The 25,741-nt window shown below is 37.6% G+C and overlaps 1 protein-coding gene and 1 non-coding gene across 2 annotated transcripts; both read right to left on the bottom strand.

Annotated features, from left to right (window-relative positions):
* Window positions 1–14,417: 14,417 nt before the first annotated feature.
* LOC145463197 (uncharacterized) lies at window positions 14,418–17,123 on the bottom strand. The gene has a single exon (XM_081446931.1). The coding sequence runs from the start codon at window positions 17,111–17,113 to the stop codon at window positions 16,388–16,390; it is 726 nt and encodes a 241-aa protein (XP_081303057.1). The 5' UTR covers window positions 17,114–17,123; the 3' UTR covers window positions 14,418–16,387.
* A 5,000-nt stretch (window positions 17,124–22,123) lies between these two features.
* Window positions 22,124–22,196, bottom strand: Trnat-agu (transfer RNA threonine (anticodon AGU)). The gene has a single exon. It is a non-coding gene; the product is annotated as a tRNA-Thr (tRNA).
* Window positions 22,197–25,741: the final 3,545 nt, after the last annotated feature.

Raw genomic sequence — 25,741 nt, 5'->3', positions numbered from 1 at the left:
TTCATACATGTCTTCTATAAATTTACCCATCTCGATACTTAAACTAGAAAATACTTTATTCGATTCGTTAGTATCTGAACTCTTTGAACTTTCAAATAACTTGTAACATTCTCTTTCAAATGCATCGACGGGTTCTTCGGTAAAACTACTTTTTACACAGATATTGGGTTCGGAAGCACGTAAAAAGTCCGAGGCTATATGCGTTTTGGTGAAATTATCCGACTGTTCTTGGAGGTAATCGCAGTTCTCCAATAACACTGACTTCTTCTTAATTCTTTCATCATCGTCTGCATATTGTAGAGATCGGTAACTTTGGAGATAATTTTTTTTCTCCCTTTCGGAACTATATGGAGAGGGAGTTTTTATCCATAAATATTGATCTGTTTGGGTGAGTATATTATTATATCCTTTCTTAGATTGTAGTCGCGAGTCGCAATCGAGTGTCTTTTTTAATGTCCACGGAAACTCGTAATTTTCATTCAAAGATTTGATTTCTAAATCAATAACTTGAGGAGGGTTTGTGTGAAACTCATCCATTTCAAACCTTATATTCATTTAATTCGATTTAATTTAATTTAATTTTATTTTTATACACTACTATGGGTATACACTATGGGTATACACTATGGGCATATACTATAGGCGTACACTATAGGCGTACACTATAGGCGTACACTATAGGCGTACACTATAGGCGTACACTATAGGCGTACACTATAGGCGTACACTATAGGCGTACACTTTCTCTCCTTCCCTTTCTCCCCCCTCTCCTTTTTTCGATTTTTTTTCTAAGCTTTTGCGGGCAGCAACCCACCCACCTCCAGCGGCAACTCGGCCTTATATACTAAACTTTTCTCTTTTCTCTTCACTTGTGGTATCGCTACTCTGTCCCCCTTTCTCTATGTACAAGTACGCATGCGTATCGCTACTCTATCCCCCTTTTTTCTTTCATAAACACGTACGCATGCGTATCCTTACTACAATCGACGACTTCAACAAACGAACAGTCAAACCTTTACAACATTTTATTAAATCTTTCAAACGAAAAACATTACATTACACACTACTAAATCTTACAGATATAACCACTTCTGAATTCCAAATCATCATTCTATCTCACTATCACTATCAATTTCATCTTCATTTTTTCCTTCTAATAATCCCGTCTCTTCATCAATCTTTAACTCATCTTCTTCAGATCCTTCTTCTCCTAGTTTCTTTATCGCTCTAGGATTCTTCTTAACGACTACATTATTATCTTTCAACATCTTTTCGATTTTAGGATCAAAAACTCCTGAAGCGCGATGTGGCGGTGCGAACATCTGATCTCCTATCAATTCTTTAAATATCGTATAATTCGATACGTGCAAAAAATACATACCATACAATTGCGTAAATATCTTAAAAACAAATAAACACGCTAATATATCCATCACTTTCACTTTCGCTGAATTTTCGCACATGGAAGAACCTTGGTTTATATTATTCAACCAACAACGAGAAAAAAATAAAACGTACATACCTCCTATACACAAACGGACCGATTGAAAAAAACTCAACATTATCATCGATAACAAACCGGGGTGGTCTTTAAATTTACTCAACGCTTGTTTTAAAGCCCTATTCCGTAATGTCTGCCAAGCGTGAGAACAAAATATAACCAGACTTATGAACCCCGTCACGAACCACGGAAGCCATAACAATATCGTCTGAGTATTAAAATTTGGGAAGTAATTCAGGTTATAACCGTGCTTTTTCTGACTGCTCACAAATAAGATGATCCATATATAAATCGCACTGCGTAAAAAAATCTCGATGCTCGCTATCAACACGTCTTTCACTAAAAATTGATACCGGCTCCCGATCAATTCAAAATAATGCGTATGGTTTCGTGGAGGACGTTCCTTTTTCATATCTGTCGAATAATTAAACATCGGGACTTTCGATTCTTTATGTTCTTTGAAATATTTCCACGTATATTCGTTCTGAATCGAAAATTCGTTCAAGCTCTTTACGTCTTTGACCAACATATCACCTAACCTTACAGGAGACCCCGGTAAATGCACAAACGTCTGTATCAATATGGCCACTAAGTTCAATATGATCGAAATCGTACATAAAACGTACATGAAAGATTCAGAAAATGGATGACTTCCGTCCGCGTTATGATTATGCGGAGTAAACCAATACGTCAATAAACCTAACGATGTTAAACCATCTACAAACGGAATAACTACCGGGTAAATCAAGGCGTTGAATATACGAATATATTTACTCTCACCGTTTTTTATCGCTTCTCGAAACCCCATATGTTCTTTCGGATTCTCTTTTTCGTGGTTCATATGGTAAAATATATACATCAATAATGTCGTACCAGAACACGCAAAATAACAAATATAAATGGTCGCACCACTTGCCGATTCATGCGTCAGACGAATCGGATTCATACCGTTCGCTTCCATGCTATGAACGTGCATGCTTATCCAAAACAAAACACCTACAAAGAACAAATCGTTTATTAGTAATAACAAAAAACGTAAAATCTGATATATGGTTCTTTTATCGGTGGCCGACATGTGAACTTGAAGGCCCACCGAAGTTATGAATTTCTTACAATCGTCGATCACATCTGATTCAAACGATTTTATCTCTTTTAAATCTTTTTTAATGATCTTTCTAAATTTAGGCATTATCTACTTTCCTTACAATATAACTTAATATTAGATTCATTAATTAATACTTTAATGGTCAAAAATATTTAAACAATCTTCTTTCCCTCCTCATCCTTTTCCTTCGATTCTCCGCATCTTTCACTTACTACATTCGCATTAAAAAAATCGGCTTCTTTATGCCAAGTGTTCGCAAAATAAGTTTCGAGCTTCTTCTCTTTCAAAGCTTCTTGCTTGCGGTAATGATTGTGGTTATGTAATATATCAAAGAAGAGTAACATTGAAAGATAATGAATCAATAATACGAGACATATATATAAACCTTTTTCTAAACCCATCTCGATCAGAATAACCATATAAGACAACAAATATAAAGTCATCGAAACCTCGTCAGACAAGAATTTCAGAGACATTCTTATTCTCGAGACGATATATATATATATATATATATATATAATGAAAAAGAAATATGGGCCGAAAAAATCCAATATCAATTCCTCCTCTAAGTCGAAACGTAACTGGGGTCGATCTTCTCGGTGGAAACAAGAACCTTGGTCTTCGGTTTATCATTCGATACAAAAACCTTACTTTATCCTCAATGTCGGGTGTATAAATACTACTACTACTACCGGATGGAAAGATCATGACCCTCTTCACTTGAGATACAACATGCCACTCAATATTTTTGACAAGGCAAAAGAGATCTTGACAGAATGTCAATCTAATGTCAAAAAAAATTGCCGTGGATTCTGGTTCTTTCCTGACGCAGATCGACCTAAAATCGGATGGTTTCTTAGCTCCGTCACCGCTTACATCACCAAACTAGGACATCATATCAATATCAAAAATTATAGAAAAAATTCCGGTTACATCTTCAAATACAGAAGCCCGAAATCATCTAATGCGGCGGCGAGAATCGGACGGAATATCGATCATGCCTTTAACGTACTAATCGAAAACGGACTACGAATTCGATATATTACGGACGACCGTAAAAAAAAACTTCTATATTTCAAAGACGAAACAAACCCGAGGTTTCATCCTCCACCTTCTTTCGTTGCCACTTCCATTTGTACATATCTTACACAGAAACGTATCTACCCTCTTTTCGGACACTCTCTCGTTCTCGGGAATTCTTGCTTCGGCGGTATACCCGATTCTATCGCTTGGGATGATACTACTAACGAAATCGTTATCCTAGAACTCAAAACTACTTTCGTGGTTTTCGAATCTTTAGATATCGACGATTCTATCGTTTCTCACAAATGTATCAGTGATTTAGGGTTTAAATACAGTATCTTGGGACAATATCAAAGTCAAGCGGCCTGTTATGCTGCACTTTTAGTCCAACAATTAAATTTCAAATACAATGTACGAGCCGATATTCTCGTCATCTCTATTCCCACTAAAGGAACTACCATCAACACCGTCACCATCCCTTCACGACACATCTTGGACACCGTTTTACCTTGCATGAACGAATTCAAAGATTTTTTCGGTCCTACCAAACCCGGAATCAATCCGCACAGATTATACAAGATACCGAAACATATCAAACAGACTAAAACCATATGGAATAGGCGGTCGCCCGCTGCCGTCATCATAGATAACTACAAAAAAAAATTAACCAAACAAAAAGGATGTATAAAACGAGTCAGAAAACGAGATTTTTAATTTTTATTTATTTAAGTGAGTGAATTAAATCAACAATATGTTCTTAACATTGATCGATACCGCGTCGTTCTTATCTCCCATTTCTAAAATACTCCCACAAGTACCTAAATACCACACGCACACGGGCTCTAAAACCTGGATCTTGGTATTAAAATAACGTTCTTTATAATAATAATATTGACAATATATCTTCATCGTATTAGGCTTTATATTACATTTAACTAAACGGATCCAAGGGAAATAAAAACCTTTCACTTCACGCAGCGTTATCACAAAATATATATAAAATCCTTTCCCTTCTGTTTTATCGAACGGATTGTCCCACACTTCGTTCTCAAAATTCCACGGAGAACTATTCGTAACCGTCACGTTGATGATACGATCTATCCTATTGTCGAAATACGATGATAACACCGTGCCCAAAAAATTAAACACTCTGAAAAAATACTGCGGCTTTTCGATACAACACCAATAATGCCATATCTTAAACGGCATCTTGATCAAATTCGACACGTACTCGCGACGCAAAATCGGCTCGTTCGTTTCTCGAGATGTTTTTTTAATAAACTGTAAAAATTTGACTTGTTCTTGTAATATCATCTTCGGAGTTAAGACCGTTACTTTATCCCCCAACATACTCGCATCTGTTACCCCATTACAGATACGTAACGTTTCGTTATGGAATGGTACTTATGTTACGCTCAGACATCAAGAAACGACTGGTCCGAATTGTTAAAATTGTATTAAAGTCAATTAAATATAAAAAATTTTAATGTTTGTATTAAACATAGTTTTTTAAAAAGTATAATAAACTCTTTTTATTCTCAATCATGTCTGATGATTTTAAAGTCAAGGTTGTTTTATATCAAAACTCCTTTTATGTTGTCTTTGCTGAATCTCAAAATATATTTCGGATATTTCCTGAAATACATCCTACTCATTTTATAAAAATCGCTGATGTCAATCAAGTGGGGACCGATGATCCCTATTTTAGATGTCTCCACTCTCATCTTCAATCTAAAAGTAAGAAAATTCCCAAAGGTGCAGCAAGATTACCACATTTTCATGTAATTAACGAGAATAATGTTTTTTTATGTCAGAAACAAAAGTTTAATGGTCATATTTACAATTCTCCGGAAGTTGATTTAAATAATCCAAAAGTATGTAGAGCTCAGTCGGCTGTAAGTCCTGATATAAAATTATGTATATATCTCATTACAAAAAGAGATGGTATAACAATCTCGACCGAACCTATACCGACTGGAAAACAAAGAATTCGTCGACCTGTGCATAAAAGAAATCCACGATTACGTGATTTTGTAGAGTTAGAAGAAGCTGAAGAAGTATTTGAAGATGGAAGTTTTGATTTTGAAGTAGAAGAAGGAGTAGAAGATTTTAACCATATACAAGGTATAGACGGTATTGAAGAAGGCAAAGAAGAATATGAAGATTATTATGAAGTGAGTGAAGGAGATGGACATGAGGGAGACTATGAAGATGGTGAAGAAGACGATGATGGAGGTGAAAATGGTGGGGAAGATGGCGAAGATGAAGATGAAGATCGTGAGGGAGATGATGAAGATAGTGAAGGAGAGGGTGATGAAGATGAGGATGATGAGGATGATGAGAATGAAGGTTTTTATCTATTCGTTCTTGATTTTCTACTTCAGTTGAACTTACTACTCCTATCATGAAATCTAAAAAGTTTATTTTTTCTTTTAGTTTTAAAATCAACATGGACGAGTCTATCATATCCTTTAAATTTCCAATCTCGAACACTAAATTCCACGTCGATGCCGGATTTACCCCTTTTTTCACTACTTTAGAGATCTTTTTTAATAGATATTGTATAATAGAGGTATAGTCTTCTACGATCCACCAGGGAATTAATTCATGTGTTTTTTCTAGATAATTAAACAATATCGATAAAACACGTAAAAAACGATAGCATAATAAAACCGTCTTATTTCTTATCGTTATTTTCTCTTTTTTAAAATCTCCAGTTAAATAATAACTCGATCTTACCATTACCTTATTTCTTTCATCACTTTTTAAAAGATTTAATAAAAACTTATAATCCCATTTATCTTTCAACCGTTCTATAGTCTCGTCATTGTTCAAAAAACTACCTCTACTCGTTATGAATACCTCTACCTCTTCCACTTCTTCAATCACTACCATTCGTAATTCACACGAACTTTTAATATGACTCCTTAACGTTTGCGGAAGAGTATGGCTTTCTTCTTTTATGAACTCTATGAGTTTTAACGATTCTTGGCATAACTCACCCGATTTATCTTCTAACAAACAGATTTTAGGATCAAAATCCCATTCACCTTCACTACTCATCGGATTTTTTTTTTCATACAGTATATTCAACTCTTTCGATATCTCATATCATCTTATTAAATGGTTTTTTCTTTTATCGTTTCTATATTTAATTTTATATTTTTTACTTCAGCTTTATGACATAGATGATACATCTTATTGATAACACTAGAATCACGTGAAGGTAATATCAATGAAGGTAAATATTCTTGTGGATAATAAGACCTTTCAAACGCTTCTTCGGGACTTGACGTAAAATCTTGTTTAATTTCTTTAATTTTTAACTTATATATATAAAACCACGAATAAACACTCTTGTTCTTTACTGTAGCGATAGATATTATTTCGACGAACATTAAATGAAGTCGAGAATCTTGAGTTACTGACATTTTCAATCCAAGCTTTACTCTTTCTAGGCATCTCTCTATATTCTTGTCCCACTCTGTTTTTGTTACTAACCAAACTATTTTCTGATCTTTTTCGGGTTCTTGACTCTTATATTTTTCTTCTCCTTTTTCTTCTATCCCTACATCAATCCCAAATCTCGTTATGAACAAAAAGGAACTAAAACTACGAAACACTTCGTTATACACTAAACTTCGATATTGAATTAATGCCGATGTCAGCGAATGTTGTAAACGCGAATAAGGTGAAGTATGATGAACACTGTCGTTATTTACTGACCATCTATCTAGACCGTAATACACGTCAATCATAAAGGATGTTTTTACTAGGTCTTCCCTCTTAAAATCTTCGATACAATCGATTTTTTTAAGTGAAGGGATGGGTTTGTATTGCCATAATTCTTGCTCTGTTATAGTATACGCCATACTATACCATACCGGGATTAATCGCAGTTCAGATTTTAACAATGAATTTTTAAAAAACAAATTTCTTTCTTCTTCCACACTATTGACATAATTTAACATGTTCAATACTAATTTCGTCCAATTTATTGTGTCTAGATATAAAAATTCACTATATCCCTTCGGTGTAAAATATTGACGAGGAGGTTTAGTGAGATGTTGACACATGTTTAATTGCACATAGACGTTCGACCGAATCGTTATTCGAAATTCTAAATCCTGAACCCACCAATCTTCACGTAAAAAATCAAACTCGTTTCTTACACTAACATTAAGATCTTTCAATAAATCTCTATTCACTAACCCCAGGGTTATACATATTCCCTTTTTTTTTTCCTCCCAAAATAAACGCGTTAACGCTGCTAGTCGTTCTCGCGTTAACGTCCACATTCCTATCACCTCATTCGCAAAGAGAAAGAGAAAACGAAGGCTTACTCGACTGTCTAATGTCGTTCTAGATTCTATACGCATAACCTCTAAACCTCCACCCCCATTTTTAATTCGACTATCTAAATATATATCGGCGCGATTTGGACAACATGAATAAATACAATAACCAACTTCTCTAGAACCAATGAGGGTTTTTAATCCTTTTATTGATACTTCAAATTCATAAAAATACATCCTGTCTATTATTCATCACATAAACTAAACTTTAACCTAAATTAAAACAACTCTTCTCTTACAAAATTAATATATACCTCCCAAAGAGATTTTCGAGTTACGTTCAACCCATTATTTTCGAATCGTATCTCGGTTTTTTTTAACGATTCTATGTCGTGAAACGTTTCCCAAGTAATATTCACAGGATGGACGGTACAATGCTCGTTGTTTATTGCCGCGAGATGAAATATTTCCGTCTCTTCATCGCGGCCTGTTGGATAACCCCACAAACTACCTTTCGTAGGAATCAGACCGCTTATCAGATGACAAAACAATAAAAACCCTGATTCTGAAATCGGATCGTCGGGTCGAGTTAATTTATCTGCGTTCTCATTTTTATTATCTATCCATTTCTGTTGAGAATATCTATCTTTGATTCGGGCTATAAACGTATCGCACGAATACATCGTTTGAATCCATTTACCTAGCTTTACGTTTGTGTTATACGCTAAATTATAGTTTTGTAATGTCATGTTTATATTTCCTTTCAATTCGATATCCTGGTTATACGGATGATTTTCGTAATCTATCAAATCACCTCTCCAATTTTTCTCTTCTTCGTTTTCTATAAACTTCTCTTGATTATGAAACGTGTCTTCTGTTTCTTTATCCGAATCTCGCATTCGATACCATGATTGGGTTTTATGATTAAAATAAAAACGTTGTAAATCTAATCGGAAACTACGCGGACCTTCGACACCCCGCGTTTCCTTTGATAATGTTAAGACGTCTGACAAGAAATTACGAACTCCGTGACTTAATTTCTTTAAATCTTCGACGGAAGCTATTGTCTCGCCACAAGGACATAATAAAGGCGATGGCGATGATGTATAAGACGATAATATCGAACGGATTAAGGCTGTGCGATGACAGGTCACATGCTGATTGTGGATCATCGGAATACATCCTGGGCGATGGATAATCTCGTGAAGTTCGTGTGAAGATGAAGTACGGGCCGATTGAATTTGACCGATTTTTGGAGTTGTACTCTCTGCTTCTTCTGTTTGAACACTGGTTGATGATGATTTTAAATTCTTCACACGGTTCCAAATACGATCACTTATTAATTTATCGAAATCATGTCTGCTCAAGGGAGAGAACTCTTTGTTGTGAAATAATCCTAAAGTCTTATATCCGCACGCAAATGACACGCTATCCGATGTCGAAATCGGGGTCAAACATTCTAAACATAAACTCTCTCCTTTCATTCTTTCATAATCATCTAGATCACGAATTTGATGTACAGACGTTAACGTTTGGACAGGACCGGGGAGTGATTCTAACCCCGAAATTATTTTTTCGTTCTTAGAACTTTTATGGTTTTCTTTGAGCGTTTCGTGATAAGTTTGTAAGTCTGAATAATATGTACTCTCTGGTTTAAGAGTCTTTTGAGAATTATCCCTTGTCACATTTGGGTCACCGTAACCTTGAATTAACGAAAACGTAATTGTTGGGGGGAGGGGAGACGAATTCAATAATGTACGCATTTTTTTCGACGCTTCAGGTTCGCTAGGTTTCATAACTCCCCGATTAGTACGTTTCTCTCTCTTTTTCGATTTAGTCTGGTTATTTACTGTCGCTTTTAAATCTACGCTTACTTTCTGAAGTGCTTCTAAAGCTTCTACTCCTATATCGTTTTGAAATAAACTAAGATCTAAATTCGTTCCACTCAGTTGTAATATTCTTTTAGATATAACGTCAGGTGATTTTGGTTTACCATATACTCTATTCCCAATAGAATCGTTAAACTCTTCTCGTAAACGATCGAATAATTCGAAATTGTTTAATATAACCGTCGACCAACTGTCCGTCTTTGTCGGCATCTTTAATTTCGATAATTGCATAAGGAAACGATTGAATTCCACCATTATCGAAAACGAATTAGGAGGGTCTTGAGGAATATATACTAATGCTCCACCAGTAAAACCTCGTAACACTAAAGTACAAAACGAATTCACGTCTTGAAGTAATGTCTCGGTCATGTTGACACAAGTATTCACGAAAGATTGTTTCATGATCGTTATCAACTGGCTTCGACTCACCGATTTTTTATCCTCGACTTGATTATATATCGTTACGAAATATTGCTTAAAAACTCGCTCTATCGTTATTTTTAGGTTTTTTTCTATCTGAGAATATAAAGGGAATATATTCAACAAAAATCTTAATCCCAAATCCCCAACACCTAAATTATCCAAAAACGCTTGATCGTCTTGCCCCAAACCAACTTCAATCGAATCTGATGTCGACAGACGATGATGAAATATCACCATTTGAGGGATGAGAGCTCGTGTCACTTCGGTCGTCCGACCTAATACATACTTCGATGCAGGACAAGGATTCAATGCGGTGTATTGTATAGAATCGGACAACAAAAAATTATCTACCCACATACTCGGGAGAGGATTATAACTTGGTTTTAAACGGTTCTTTAAATATTCAAATCCTTTCTGAAATATCCTATTAAATTCATTCATCTCACCAACGTCGAGTTCCGGTAAAGTTTCACTTACACTGACACTTTCGATTACGAGAGGTATCGGAGACGGTATTTTAACCAGACTTTCTGATACCTTTTTCGGTAATTCTGTATTAGAAATAACATTCTTCTCTTCAGTTGGTTCCTTTGTTATTTTTCGCCTTTTAACTGATTCTTCACCGTTTTCTATCTTTGCTACACTTATTTCCTTTTCAGAATCTACAACCGTTTCATGAGGGTTTACGATAGCTAAATCACTTTTAACCCAATTATCTGATGTTATTTTAGCCCTTTTACTATCTTCTACATGTTGAACTTCGGTCATATTCGAAAGATTACCGTCGGTTAAACCGTAAACTTCGGTTCCCTCTTCTTTAAAGAGTTGAACGGGTTTCCAACCTTCTGGAACCTGACGGTTGGATAAATCGAAAGGACGGATTGTTTTCTCGTCCGTTATCGCACCTTGAATCTCGCCAGTTTCGGGAGGGTTTGATAATGTCGTCCAAGTTATTTCAGAATCGGTCTTTAGAAAATACAAAGGCTCTCCCCGAATCGTATTTTCCCCTTCATGTATCTCAAACGTCGTTTTATCAAATATTCGACGACCTGAACATAATGTTTTCAACCCTTGTTCGACAGCTACTATTTTACCGTCATTCGTTTTTAACATGATGATGGGTTTTCCCGCAGGAACGTCACTTAACACGTAATCTCCATTTAATTGTTGATAAGAATACAATGTCTTTCCTTTAAATCCTATCTTATCGGGAGTGATAAAGAGGATCTCCCCACTTTCGTCTAACACCGTGATTACAATCGTGCCGTTCGGAGTGACGGGATGTACACCTTTGTCTCCGACTACTCCAATCCCGCTCTTCGCGACACCCTCTTCTGTTAGATGCAACGAATTTTCGATTTGCTCTAATTGCTCCGATAAAATTTCATCTTTCTTTTGTACTTCGATAAACTCGGAAGGATTTGACGGATCGTCTGTTCTACCCTCTATTTCCATAGATTCATCAGGATGATTATCGGGTTTACTCTCCCGATCATCGTCTCCATCTAAATCTTCAGAAACGATTTCTACTCCTACTCTTACACCTTCATCCTCTTCATCTTCTACATGAAATTCATCGGTTTCTAAATTCGGCATCTCGTCTCCTTTCTTCAGGTTTTTCGCGAAATCACTTAACAGAAAACTACCTATACTTTCTAAATCTTTAACACCAAAACGTTGTATTACAGGGTCGAGATCCCCTTTATCTTTAATCATCGTTTCTAAAGCTTCACTCCATGTTTTACCGGATGACATCTTAGATTGAATTAACTTCTTGATATTGTTCAACGTCGTAAATAAACTATCACTTCCTTTTATATACTGAACGTTCGATACAGTCTCTTCCCCGTGACTTTCGATATCATTATCTTTATACGTTATCAATTGTTTAGTTTTACTTTGAATCCACTCTTTCTCTAAGAAATCGGCTACTTCTTTTTCGTCTTTCTTTTGAATCTCGCCATTACGAATCAACATACCGACATAGTCTTTGATGGAATTACGACGACTGCCTATCAAATTTGATAACGTCTGATGAATGTCTTCTAATTCGTCTAAAGAAACTAAATATTCGTTCCCTATTCGACATATTTGATTATAAGCTATCAAAGCCTTGACGAATAATTTCAATAATTCTTCTTCTAATATTTCTACCACCCTTTGGTCGGTCGAATTAGGGTGCGTTTTATGAACTTGGTGTAAATTCAATAAGATGTTATCAAACACACTCTCTAATTCTTCTTTTTCGATCTTGTGAAAATTCGTCAAGTATTGCTCGTTTTGGCGAATTATCTGGATGAATTTCTGATATAATTCCGCTACCTTTCCGATCTTGATCAGACGATTTACGTTCAACGGAACACCTGATTTCCAATTAAAATGTCGAGAAAGAAAATACTTCTCGTTTACGAAACCTTGTGCTACCACATGCGGACTATTCACCACTTCGACACTCAAGTTTTTAAACATACTCCAAGGAAAACCACTTTCTGGTTTATGCACGTCCAACACGTGATGTATCAAATCTAATATATTATTGGTATGAATCGGACATTGAACCATATTTCCTTTACCTAACTTATGTTGAATCGTCCAATCCTCTTTGTCTACGTGTAATGTATTCCCCGAGGCTCTCTGCCAAGGTTCAAAATACGGGGTGTTCGGTTTATGAATTTTTTTCACGGTTTTATCCTGGCGTCTTTTTTGGTCTAACAAGTTCTTACTAAAACGAACTTTCTCTAACGGGTGCTTTAATTCTCCTTCACCGGACACTCTGATCGGATCTACGTACGACCACTCCGGTTCACACGTTGCATCAAAACCGATATATTCGTCAAATCCTATATCGGGCTCTAAAGTCGAACCTAAGTTCTTTGTAAATTCTGGAATCACTTTGCTCCACTTCTCTTTTATAACAGACTCTATTTTCTTTGTCTACTTCAGGGCTACAGGGAATGTAGAATTCAGGTTGGAAATGTTCGATCAATTTAAAAAAACAACAAACAAACATGTTGAAGAAAAAAACAAACAAAAAAAACAAACCAAAAACTGAACAAAAAGGTTAAAAGAAATTATACCTAAATCAATCAATCAATCAATTAATTAAACCAAAAAATTATACGGCGTGGCTCGGGATTTTCTTCCCGGCCCGAGTTCGAGTCTCGATCGGTGGAGAGGCTATTCGACACCCAAACCGTTCGAGAATAACCCCTTAAATGACATATCGAGACTTGAACTTGCGACCGCCAGATGCGACCCTGGATCAGCCGCGCGCAGCTCATCCCGCAGGACCATCTGAAAATCCCTCGGGTTGCTGGTAATAAATTAAGATGTGTATAGCACGTGCTGATATGCTAGTTTCCGGTTCCGCTTAGTCAGAGAGTGGAACTGTATTCTGCTAGTTATAGACCTGTGGCTAGAAACTCGAGCGTTATTCGTTACCGTCGTCAGCCAGAATTGCGGCCACAGAATTGCGCATTTTTGAGCCGAAATTGAGGGGTATTCGGACAGGATTCGAAACAGTTAGCGACCGAGAAGGTAATGGTTGGAAATTTGAAAATAGACACACACTTCAAAACTAATTGCAATTGCTGAGTATCGTTCTCAACTGCTGCTTTTCATTGCGAGTTTATTCAATCAAAAGAGATCGCTATATCTGCCAAGCGGTACCGTACAACGTAAGATTTGCTTACAGTTGGTCGACTCACTGCGAACGAGAACGGGTGTTTTTCTATGCGGAGTTTGCTACAATTTATCGATACAAGATGTAGCTGAGCTGATCGGTCACTTATCTCGAGCAGAGATTCTAGAGCAGAATTTGCTTGCCTGAACAGAATTGTGAGCAGAAAACGCCATAGCTTTGTTTGAGCGTTGCCCACCGTTAGAATGCGCCGCCAATTTACGAGCAGAATCAGTATCCAAAACGGCAAGTTTCCAAGGCGAAAACTTGCCATATCCCAGTACATTAACTTTGAATATTATACTCATATTTCAGTTGTCTACCTTTTCCTGACTGGGTTCAACTCTCTTAACAAGAAAGTTGAATAGAGTCTTCTAGCGGGGCTGAATAACAGCGCCAGTGTCTCATATTTCAGCCGATATTGCCCTTCAATCATGGTCCTATTGCACTAATTCTGATCAGATCTGCCAAACTTACCTGACGGAAATTCCACACTTGCCTATCAGGGCTGTCATTAAGGGCCGTAACCCGTAACACCTGTTACGGCTGAGTTCACTCGATGTTACGGGTGAAGATGTCGATTGATGGTACGAACATGCTACACTTACCTAATTTATTTTTAAACATTTACCTGTTGAAATAAGCATAACTGTTTCATGGTGTCTTGCCTCCTTGGTTCTACTATTTATATTTTACTCTGGAAATGAACTTTCAGTTTGCTTAATCGCCCTGAATTACATTTAGACGCCATTTGAAGCAGCAAAACTTATTACGCCATGCGCTGCTCCTACCTTTTGAGAAATTCCGCCGACCGATGTAGAGTGTTGGCCAGGCTGATGGATCGTGTTTGGTTCCGCGCGTGTGTAGAGAAAGTTGTTTTAATATGAATAAGAGAAAAGAACCCACGTCAAAACAGCCTGGGATCGACAGATTTTTTTTTTTCTAAATCCCAACGGACCGATGGAAATGAGGAAGCTCGCAAAACAGCCGGTCGAGGCGGTCGACAAATACCAGCGATCACAGCTTCAAGTACTGCAAGTACTTCAGCAGCACGTGGGCAACCTGTAGAACCGAGTATTATGCTACAAAGAGTGGAAGAAAAATTTCCCGAGTCTAGAAATGGTAAAGCATTTCATTCCTATTACCACTGTAACGAAAAGAGCTGTTCATTGTCTGATCCAGCTTATTTGAGCTCCTCTAACGGTAAGATAGCTCGGTAATGTACAGATGTTATTATAATTTTTATTTCCGGTTTCACCCCCGTTTTTTGTATTTGACCATAATAACGAATTATTATAACTGTTAGCAAACATCAAACCATATTGCTGATTATGGACTGTCATTTTTTTTTTGTTAAACAGGGAACACTCAATTCTGTTGGAGATATTTTATAACTTTATTCATTTGATCTCTGTAAATTAAGATGCATGAATTTGAAATTATGCACTGTGAAAAACAAACATTACTAAAATAAGGACCACTTGCATAGGTTAGTGCGAAAAAGATGTTATTTCACTATTTGCTGATGATGTACTATAACATATTATCACTCTGTTTTATCAGCGTTTTTGATTAGGACAGTTGCCATTTTCATGCCCTAGAAAGCAGGAAAATGCATTTCCAGGGGTTTCATGTTCAAAAAATTTCTGCGGGGGCATGCCCCCAGACCCCCCTTGATGCTCAGGCCCTTTCGGGCCTTCGGAACGTGGCCGTCGGCCACGAATTTCACCGCTACGGGTGATAACTTACATGCAACGGCTGCTTCAAAACTTAATGACAGCCCTGCCTATCACTAAAAGTTTTGATAGATTCCTTTTGTAGTGCGCTGGACGAAATAACTCCAATGCATGTCTTTTGAGACCCGGAGGACACGCGAAAACACAAGAGCGTGAAATGTGATTCTACTAAAAAGCAACTTGCACTTAGAACCACGAGAGCTGACTGATCTGCAAATTACTAAAGGCATTTGTCGTCTCAAACGAGGTCGCCTTCTACATCCTGAATCAATTAAATTTCAAGAAAACCAGGCAATATGTATTCTGTGTAAGCCAAAGATTGGCATATTGTTATGTCGATATTGGCCGCTGGAAAACCGAGTGATGGAATTGCTCCCCACTAACAAACCATTTAGGCAAACTGCCTCGGTCTTAAAAGTCTCAAAGTTCGGGAAAAAGAAGGCTTAGAAAGCAAACAATTCTCGAAAAAGGAGAAAAAAAATCTGTAAGATCGACAGCAATAAGGGAAAACTTTATCCGAAACATCAACAACATAACAGAAAACTACAAACAGAGTGTCCTCCCGGGCGAGAAGACAAGGAAGCGACGATTTTTGGCATCTCATAAAGGATCTTGAAAGGATTTGGAAAACTGCGAGATGTCACTTGCTTAGATACTAGCTCCAGATCGTCAGTAGATCACTTTGAGTGTGTTTGTGCGTTGCCAGACTCAAACAAATAAGCCGACATCTCATTTATTAACACCCCGGAGGCTTTACAACTTTCCACCAGTCAGTAGGATAGATGTACTTCAAAATCTCTTTTCCACCCCTGGGCGCTGAAATGCTAAAAAAGCCAAATTGAATCTTAGGTAGTGGTTGTTCAATAAGCTTAGCTGGAAATGTGTGAAAATTATTGTACTGAAAATATAACAGCCATGTTGCCCAGCCAAGTCTCTTCATCCATTTTCCTGATCTGTTAAAAACCACCAGATCGACGGAAAACTCAGAGTTTCCATCGTGAATCTTAATTAGGCCATCTCGGGACCTAAAATCATCTATTTGTTTGGCGCTAACAGATTTAAGTTTTTCAATGAATGCAGTTTTGCTGAGCGTCTTTAATGTGCCATCTCCGTCCAAACCGATGTCGACGTCGTCGTCCCAGGCAAGAGGAGCGTGGCCACGAAGGGCTCCCAGGAGTGAGCCGTACATAAGCCAATGCTCTACTCTCAGCTCGTCCAAAACCTGATGAACTTTGTAAGACAGGCTAAGAAGTTGATCCATTTGTAGGTTGGTGAGGTTTCTGCATTTCATGATTGGATTAAATGGATGACGGCCTGTATATCGAGCGAAGGTTTGCGTGCTAATCAAGTAGTAGATGATCGATACCACTGTTATGATGTTCAGTAGGATAAACAGGTTGAGAATTTTTCGAAAGGAGTAGATATTCGGTGAGATCCTTCGTGGGCAGAAGTATCTCTTCATGGTGAACTCTCCACCTATTTAAAAAGATAAAGATTACATTAAAAGTCTATGTTCAGCCATTACTTTTGAGATACGTAATTGTTCAACAACTCATATTGGGCTTTAATTGGATCACGATGTGAAATAATGGAATCAAAGATCAAGTAGCTTGAAGTTCAATACTCTTAAAGAAATAAAGAGACCGCAAGAACAATAAGACTAATACAGTTCCAGATAAAATAGCTCACTTGAGGAAAATAGAGAAACTAGCAAAAACATTTCTCAAGATTATTACTGATTCAGCCAGTTTAAATGTTTGGATGTCGGCTTAATCAGCAAAGATTTTTACGATTTTATTTTCCCGTTTTCGCCGTTTCAACTGGGAACATATATCAAGTAAAATTAAAGTAAGTAAAGTAAAACCTTTATTTAAGGGTCTATGTGTTTAGCCTAGATAGACTAATTGGGGGCAGTAGTAAAATAGCAACACTAATTGACATACGGTACTTTTAAAATCTGAATATTTACAGGAAAATGACAAAAACTTAATGAGTATGAGAGATCCTATGTGAGCTTATGTACAAGATAAAAACGCTTAAGGAAGTGCTTCGAAATTACACTTTTTTTAATAGGGTGCATAATTACAGTCAGGAAGACTGTAGTCTCCCTCATGGCCTCATTAGCACATTTCCGACAACCTCCAAAATTTTGACAAATACTCTGTTCGGCGTCATGATTTCAACTATCTTCTCGGAGTTTGAAATGTGGTAAAAACGGATCTTTCGTGTTACACTACTCTCGTTGTCACACAGAAAAAACAGACTGAACTTGTACAACTAAAGCCTTCCTACCCAAAAGGCACTTGTGTCACCCATGCATGCCACAATTAGTAGAATTCTACTAGTATACTAATGCAAATGTTGAAATCTGATTGGCTGAGCTACTCGTATAATATAAGCCATTTGAGTGCAGTGGACAAAGAGGTCTTCCGCACAGTGTGAACGTTTTCTAGTTTCTCTAAGGTTTCGAAGAAGATTTAGAAATATCACTGGATAATTTAACTCGCAAGAACCGTAAAAAAGGAAACTGACCGTTGTGGGACTTTAAAACCTCACAATTTTTCAATAAACCAGTCAGCGCAGGTGCACAAATACAAGTTTCAAATAACAATTCAATCCGCGGTTCTTTGCTAAAGGATGAAGTTTAATACTGCATTGAGAAATGATTGGAGTATCCTTACTTGAAGGAATTTCAGTAATGATTCTACAAAAACAATTAGATTATTCGCTGTCGATTTCTATGACGTGATAGTTGATTCGGCCTTCGGCCTCATCAACAATCACCCATAGAAATTTCGAGCTCATAATCTAATTGTTAAGTGTAATACCACCAATGCAATTGACTAACGAGAAATGTGATAAACTTCTAACCACGAAGTTAATAAACTATCTTTAGTAAGTGCAGTAACAAGCACGAATACGATATCAGCTAGGAATGTAATATATCATCACTTAATCTTTGCGCGGCAATTTTGCCTCTTAACCTAAAATACATAAGATCCTTTATCGGCCCAAATTTTCCTCGTTAGAGACTTAGATAGGTCAATTGGACAGAGTTATGGAGAAAAAAGAAGTTTTGAAAAAAAAAAAAAAATGTCAGGTAAAGTAAAGTAAAATCCTTTACTTAAAACACGATTATCCTTTAAGCACTACATGCTTGAGGGGTCATGTATCTAATTATCTAATTATCTAATTACCTACTGATAAAATGAATGAAATATAAGAAATTAACCTACTTTATTGCAAATCTGATTTCCCTATCTTTTATCACAACTCTAATTACTAGATAGCCGAACGCATTGAGATATAAAAATTGGGATTTGGATTCCGGAGCGGTTCGGCTTCGAAACCTTGTTGGGTTCATTTTGTTGTGTTCTTGGGCAAGACAATTGAGTCTAACATTTATACTCTCTAATCGAGAGTAAAAATAGATACCGCTGAACTGTTGGGGCAACCTGAGAGAATGCTGGGAATTGACCTGCGATGGACCAACAACACATCCAGGCGCTTCTTGCTACAGAAATCGGTGTTTTAAAGCGCCGAGAGCTATGAACCAGTCGAGCTTCAAAGTCTTTACTGATATTACCCGGCCAGCATGTTTCGCTGTACGCGTAGTACCGTGGGGAAACCACATACTTCGTCGCACAACAATTCTTTCGATTCCAAAAGAAAAACCCTACGACTTGGTTTCTAATAACACCCGGCATAGTCAATCGAACGTTCGGAAATCGAACTCAGTCGAACCCAATCGAAGTCAATCTGTGGATTGAGTTCTGCAATCGAACCAAATCGAACACCGAACTTTGTGTGAGTTCGACTTTCGGAGCAATCGAACTCAATCGAAGAAATCGAACAGGACCGAACTCAATCCATTAGATTGGGTTCGCTTGGGTTCGGCAGCCGAACTCAATCGAACGCAGTCCAATGGATTGCGTTCGATTGTGTTCGGTGAGTAAATTCGCTTGAACAAAGATTATGTTATGTGGTCTCGAAAACACGAAAACTACGAGTTATACTGAAGTAACTCTAGCCTCGAAAAGCTTGTTATTGTCGGAGTTTCAACACCAGTTTTACGTAAAATCAAGACTTCAAAATCGAAAATTTGATTTAGTTCGATTGTCCAACTTTTTTGGTGTGAGTTCGATTTGGTTCGATTGCCGAACTCAATCGAATGAGTTCGATTTAGTTCGATTGAGTTCGATTGAAATACAGTTCGGTTGGGTTCGATTGACTCTGCCGGGAATAACAGTACGCGCTGCGTAACAGAAGTTCCTTGTCAAGTCTGAGTAGAATTTCTAATTTCTACTCGCTTGGTCGACCTGAAAACCATGATCTTATGATTTATGAAAATAATGAAAATAGAAAATAATGAAAATAATCTCACGCGATGTCATTACGCTGTGAAAAACGTGCACATCATCATTCACTATAATACTATCATCCCATCGATACACCAGTAAAGCCTCAACTTGGTCAAAAAGAAAAGCGAAAATTTAGATCATTCGTTCAATTTTCCCGGCCCCGAAATCAGAGATTTGAATTTCCATAAGATCTGAACGAACATTTGCCGACCTTGCAAAAATGCTGGTCTTATGTTCTTATAAATCCGTGACCCTGATCGTATGATTTAATTCCATAGCAGTTTATTAATATGCTATATGCGACCAAGAAGTCATATCGGCTCGAGATAGGTAACTCGAAGTCAGAAATTTTTAAAATATTTTGCTATGAAAATAATTTCGCATGATGTCATTACACTTTGAAAAACGTGCACCTCATCACTCGGGTAAACTGTTATACAAGGACCACTTGTAGAAAGAGCAGCGGAGTGAAGCCGGATCTTGGTTTAGATCACGATTAGTAATGTAAAATAAAGCATAAAACCAATCGAAAGGCTGACAGGACGGCTGGAAAGGGTAAATTCAATGTCTAATACCCGGGGTCTAATATTTGGGTTAGTGAGGACTAACCTTCTTCAGGGACTACACTGAAGCTACACTATAATACTATCATCCCACTGATACACTACTCAAGCCTCAACTTCGTCGAAAAGAACAGCGAAAATGTAAATCATGATCATTTGTTCAACTTCCCCAGCCCAAAAGTTAAAAATTTGAAACTGAACCTATATTTGCTAACCTTGCAAAAATGTTGGAAAAAAATCGCTCAGCAGTCTCAGCTCAAAGCCACCAAGCTTGTAGCAACGGCCTTGCGATTCAAGTAAAATAAATGAAACTGTATTGTATATAAACAATTAAAGCTCTCAGATGTGTCTTTTAAAGACTTTATTGTTCCTTTCGTGCGTTGCGGACGTTGCGTAATAATAGCCAATCATTTTAAGTTATGCACAGGCGCGTACGTGTTGTTGGGCATTGTATAACCTTCGTGTTTTTCGCTTTTTCTGGGAAACGACTTTTATCTGATCAAACACCGTTCGAAACTACCCTGTTTACTCCTGAAGGGTAAAACATGGATTTGCTACAGATCAAGCTTTCCTAAGATTCATAATTTTCTTGTTAATTTATTCCTCTGGACTTTAGTGAAGTCATTAAAAACGCGACTGCTTGTTTCACTCGCTTGATCAGATATATAACGGTTTGCAGACTGTAAATATATCCTTAAAAAGCTTAAATAAAGAATTTGACATCAGTTTTCCGTTTCCTTGTCAGACAAGCTCTGTATCCGGCGGCACATTTGCCCTCTGTTTTCTTTAGAGGAGGTAAATGTATGCAAATTCGAATGGAAATTGTTATTTAAATATTCCTGCAAATGAGTCGAGGAGAATTCAATTTAGACAGGCCGGCAAAGATAATTTCGCTTGCTCTCAAAAGAAATATTGGTCAAGCACAACTTCAGAGTTTTCCTTCTTATACCCCTCAGAATATTAGTCTCGTAAGACTAATAGTCTCGTAAGACTAATAGTCAGATGAGGAGCGAGGGGACATGGTCATCTCAAGGGAACAAGGGATATATTTTTGGGATTAATTTTTGGGCAAAAAGTGATATCTCTACTATTGAAGGTAACATTGAAAAATAAAATCACCGAACAATGGAGTTTATTAATCGGGAGCAAGGGAGAAAAAGGTGAACTTTTCAAGGGAGGCCCTCGTCATTATTTCGGTCGTCACGCAACCACATTATGTTAATTAATAATTGGAATACGTACACGACTGCTTTGCTTTAATGATCACGCCATCCATTCGTGATCATGGTGTGATTTTGATTAGCCAATCACATGTTAGGCTTGTTTACAGGTTTATACAGGAAGCCATGTAATACATTTAGAACAGAATATTCCCATGCCAGGAGCACTCCATCATCTCAGTATTTAGAGCGATGTCAAGGAGTGAAGTTTTGGAGTATTTCCCATCTAAACATTAACATAAAATAGTAAACCCTGAAAGTGAAGAATGATCATCGCTGTAAATTTTCCAATTTAAGCAATTGGAAAGAAGAAGCCTGAAAAAAATCAGGGCTTCAACGGGATTCGAACCCGTGACCTCCGCGACACTGGTGCGATGCTCTACCAACTGAGCTATGAAGCCACACATTGGGAGCGAGACCTCGCTCCCAATGTGTGGCTTCATAGCTCAGTTGGTAGAGCATCGCACCGGTGTCGGGGAGGTCACGGGTTCGAATCCCGTTGAAGCCCTGATTTTTTTCAGGCTTCTTCTTTCCAATTGCTTAAATTGGAAAATTTACTGCGATGATCATTCTTCACTTTCATCTACAACCGCAGTTCATATATGAATTATTTCATATATACTTCACATCATAGTAAACCCTGTTGCGAATATTTAGAATTGCTGGTTTGGAGGACGAAGCTAGTGAAATAAGCATTTAAGAGGTGCCCTCTGTAATTTTCAACTATGGCCATTTGGACCAGAAAAAATCAAATTCCTCAAACTTTCTCAGATGAATGGTCTAGATAAGTGATTCACAAAAATATAACTTTCAGTTCAATTCGATTCGTATTTTAGCGCTGGGGCCACCATCTTGGTTTTGCCCCTCTGAGAGGGCTTTTAGCGGCCATTTTAGGGCACATTTTTAACAATTTGCCATACAAAGAAAACGATCTAACTCCGGGTAAAAACCCTCTATTCGAGACAAGCAAATGTTTCTTGTTACATTGAGAGGCTGTTTTGGCAATTTGATCATCACCTGATTTTTCTACAGAATTTTAAATTTCTTCCCTTTCGGACTACTCATGAAGCGCCATAAAAAAGGCGAAGTTTAAAGGAAAATATCGCCAAAAGTACATCACTTGAGATCCCAAAACTACCCTCCACTTAAAGAGCAATGTCTCACCTGTGAAAACATGCAATAAAATTTTGGGGCAGTTAAAACTGTAAAATGTTAGAAGAAGAAGTTTAAGCTGTGTTTTTGTCAACAAAGACCGCTGCCCTAATTAGCATAATAACGTGAAAATAACGATGCACAGAGAAAACAATGATATATTCCACTTATCTCGCGACATGTCGACAACTGGATGTTCCACGATGCCTCATGTTATATTTCCAGTATGTTTCAGCCACATTTTCGGTGATTAGTGTACGAAATCACTCTCAGACATCGCCACGGTTAAGCAGATTTCAACTCTCCGAAGCCCGCTTCATAACATCTATAAATATTATTTGTCTTTCGCCTCATAAGCCGCCGTTTACAAGAAGTTTAACAATTTGCTGAGATCCTAACTGACCCAGAAGTCTGTTAGCAGCCTTTAAAATCTTCCTTTTAATCGAGGATTCTCATCAAGAACTCGTTTAAGCTCAGTTCTCTTTTGATCTGTTATGCACCCGCCATTATTCCACAGATTGCGTTACATTTGACAAATGCGCATTCCAACGGGTAGGGGTAGGGTGGGTAGGAAGTAAAAATGTAACCGGCATTAAAGCCATTTTACGCATTTCTGTGGCTAAACTAGTTACTGGCTTTCCCAGAATGATTTGAACATGAGCTTCTGCTTGCAGGTATTTTCTAGGTTATTTTTGCAGGGTAGGGTGGGGGGGGGGGGGGGGTCGTGTATTTAAAAAAAAATAGAAAAAAAAGAAAACGATAGACAGTATCAAGTCAAAAGATTATGATCTGTGTATCTTGATCAGCTTTATCAGTTCATCAGTGAGGCTCTATTAGGGGTTTTCAGGAGACTGGATATTTGGGTAAAAAATTAACAGGATGCAAGAAATTTAGGGGAAAAATTAATGCGGTAGAGCATGTTTAGATCAGATAAAGCGGGACAGTTGTGTCTTTCGCTGCCTGAAGTGCCATCAAATTTTGCAAAAGACAACAGGCTGACGAATAGTGCACAGGAAGTAATGATAAGCGACGTTTTATTGAAACTTCTTACATTTTCTTAGCCGTGTCACTTTTCCATCAGGAAAGAAAATGTTCAGAAAATTACTGAAGGGCAGTTAAGGACGGTACCTTCTTTTTTAGGCATGGTTTAAACGCCAGGCGCTCGCTTGGGTTGGAACTAGTGACGTAATTAACTACCCTACCAAGCGTGCGACTTAAAAAAAAATTCTGTTTTGGCCGAAACAAATTTCGCACTAAAATTACGAACCTGTACTAAAACCGGGATTACCAGAAAAGCAGCATATCGCTAAGCACTAACTGTGAGCGGTTCCCAGCTGAAAAACTACCTTTTATCGTATCCGTAGAAAAAATCATACTGAATTTCAACTGTAGATGGCATAATGCGCGCGCAAAACAACTGCGAGAGACGTCAATGCTTAACTTACTTGGAAAGTAACAAGAAAAAAAGTAACGGACACCGACAAAGTTTTCGAAAGGATGAAACAACTCATTTAACTTTTAACAAAGGGGTGATTACAGTACATTTTATGGTATGAATTGGAAGTGGCAAGCCTATTCGACAATGCATTAGTTTTTGGCTGCGAGGAAAAGTTATGTAGACTGTATTTTGGTTAAGCCAGAGGAGTGATGTTGCGACGATTCTGTTATTAAATACATATCAAAAGTGGTTTAATGTTACCAATTACCACGTAGTTTAAAGATGTTTTTTAATATGTTTACTTTTCTGCATGTAAAGGCGAACCTTAGGAGAATCTGTGAAGAAATATCTTTACTTTTTTTTCAGAAAAATGCTACCGTCAGCATTAGCTAATTATCTCGGAAAAATTAATGACTACCCCCAGTTTTCTTTGTGGATTCTAATAACCCTGGCTAAGATCTACCTTTTCACGTTTTCTTAATCTGGCGGAAACACGTTTGTATTTTGTAGGCACCATTCGTTATGAGCCTGAGGCACCCCACAGCCGCTAATGTCGTTCAGTTCTGTGATGGAGCACAGCTGCATGTCTGCACAAGACTAGTTTTCAACCCTATGCAGGGCGCTTTAAAATACCCGCATCTATCAAGCGAAGCACTAATGTTGACGCTTAGCTTTTTAAAGACATTGTAGATGCGTTTAAGGCACACAAGTTGAATGAGTCATAAGCAATTGGATGAGTTAACTGACACTTGTCAAAAATATCTGCAGCTTGATTCTCAGCGGTTGTTGTGTCTTCTTGGAGGACCTTCTCCTGTCTGTTTCTAAGCTTTGAAGCCATTTTCGAAAGGAAGGATTAAACGTGGCAAGGAGTCAGGAACTCATCACAGGTGAACCGCCTAATTCTGGCCTCATCTTTTGAGTGCCTCATCTTTTGTGCTACAGTAATTGCTTCGACTTTTATGGCCGTTTCCTGACCCGGGAAAAACTTTTCTTGCGCACTGCTTGTCAGTCTGTTGCCTTTCTCACCATTTGATGGCATTTCGGCCAGCGAAAGACACAAGTATAATGCTGAACAAAAAAAACACAAGGAAGAGGCTTTTTATTGGAGTTCTATCCGTATTCTATTTGTAATAAATGAAAATTCTCGTCAAAAACTAATGGCTGTCAGTGAGATTAGGATAGTTGTTTACAAATATAGTGTGAAATGTTGTGTCTCGATCTCTTTACAGACACAAAGGTTGCCATGTAAGAAATTCGTGTTAAACGGTACAGAATTCGGGACACATTTCATTCTCTGTTTATTTCTCCAGCCCCGTCTTTATCTATCTATTCAGTGTAACAAGTGTGGGCTTCGAA

Source organism: Orbicella franksi, chromosome 12, assembly GCF_964199315.1.
Source record: "Orbicella franksi chromosome 12, jaOrbFran1.1, whole genome shotgun sequence".
NCBI classification, from domain to species: Eukaryota; Metazoa; Cnidaria; class Anthozoa; order Scleractinia; family Merulinidae; genus Orbicella; species Orbicella franksi.
Note: the sequence above shows the minus strand (reverse complement) of the source record. Positions and strands in the feature narration are given on the sequence as shown.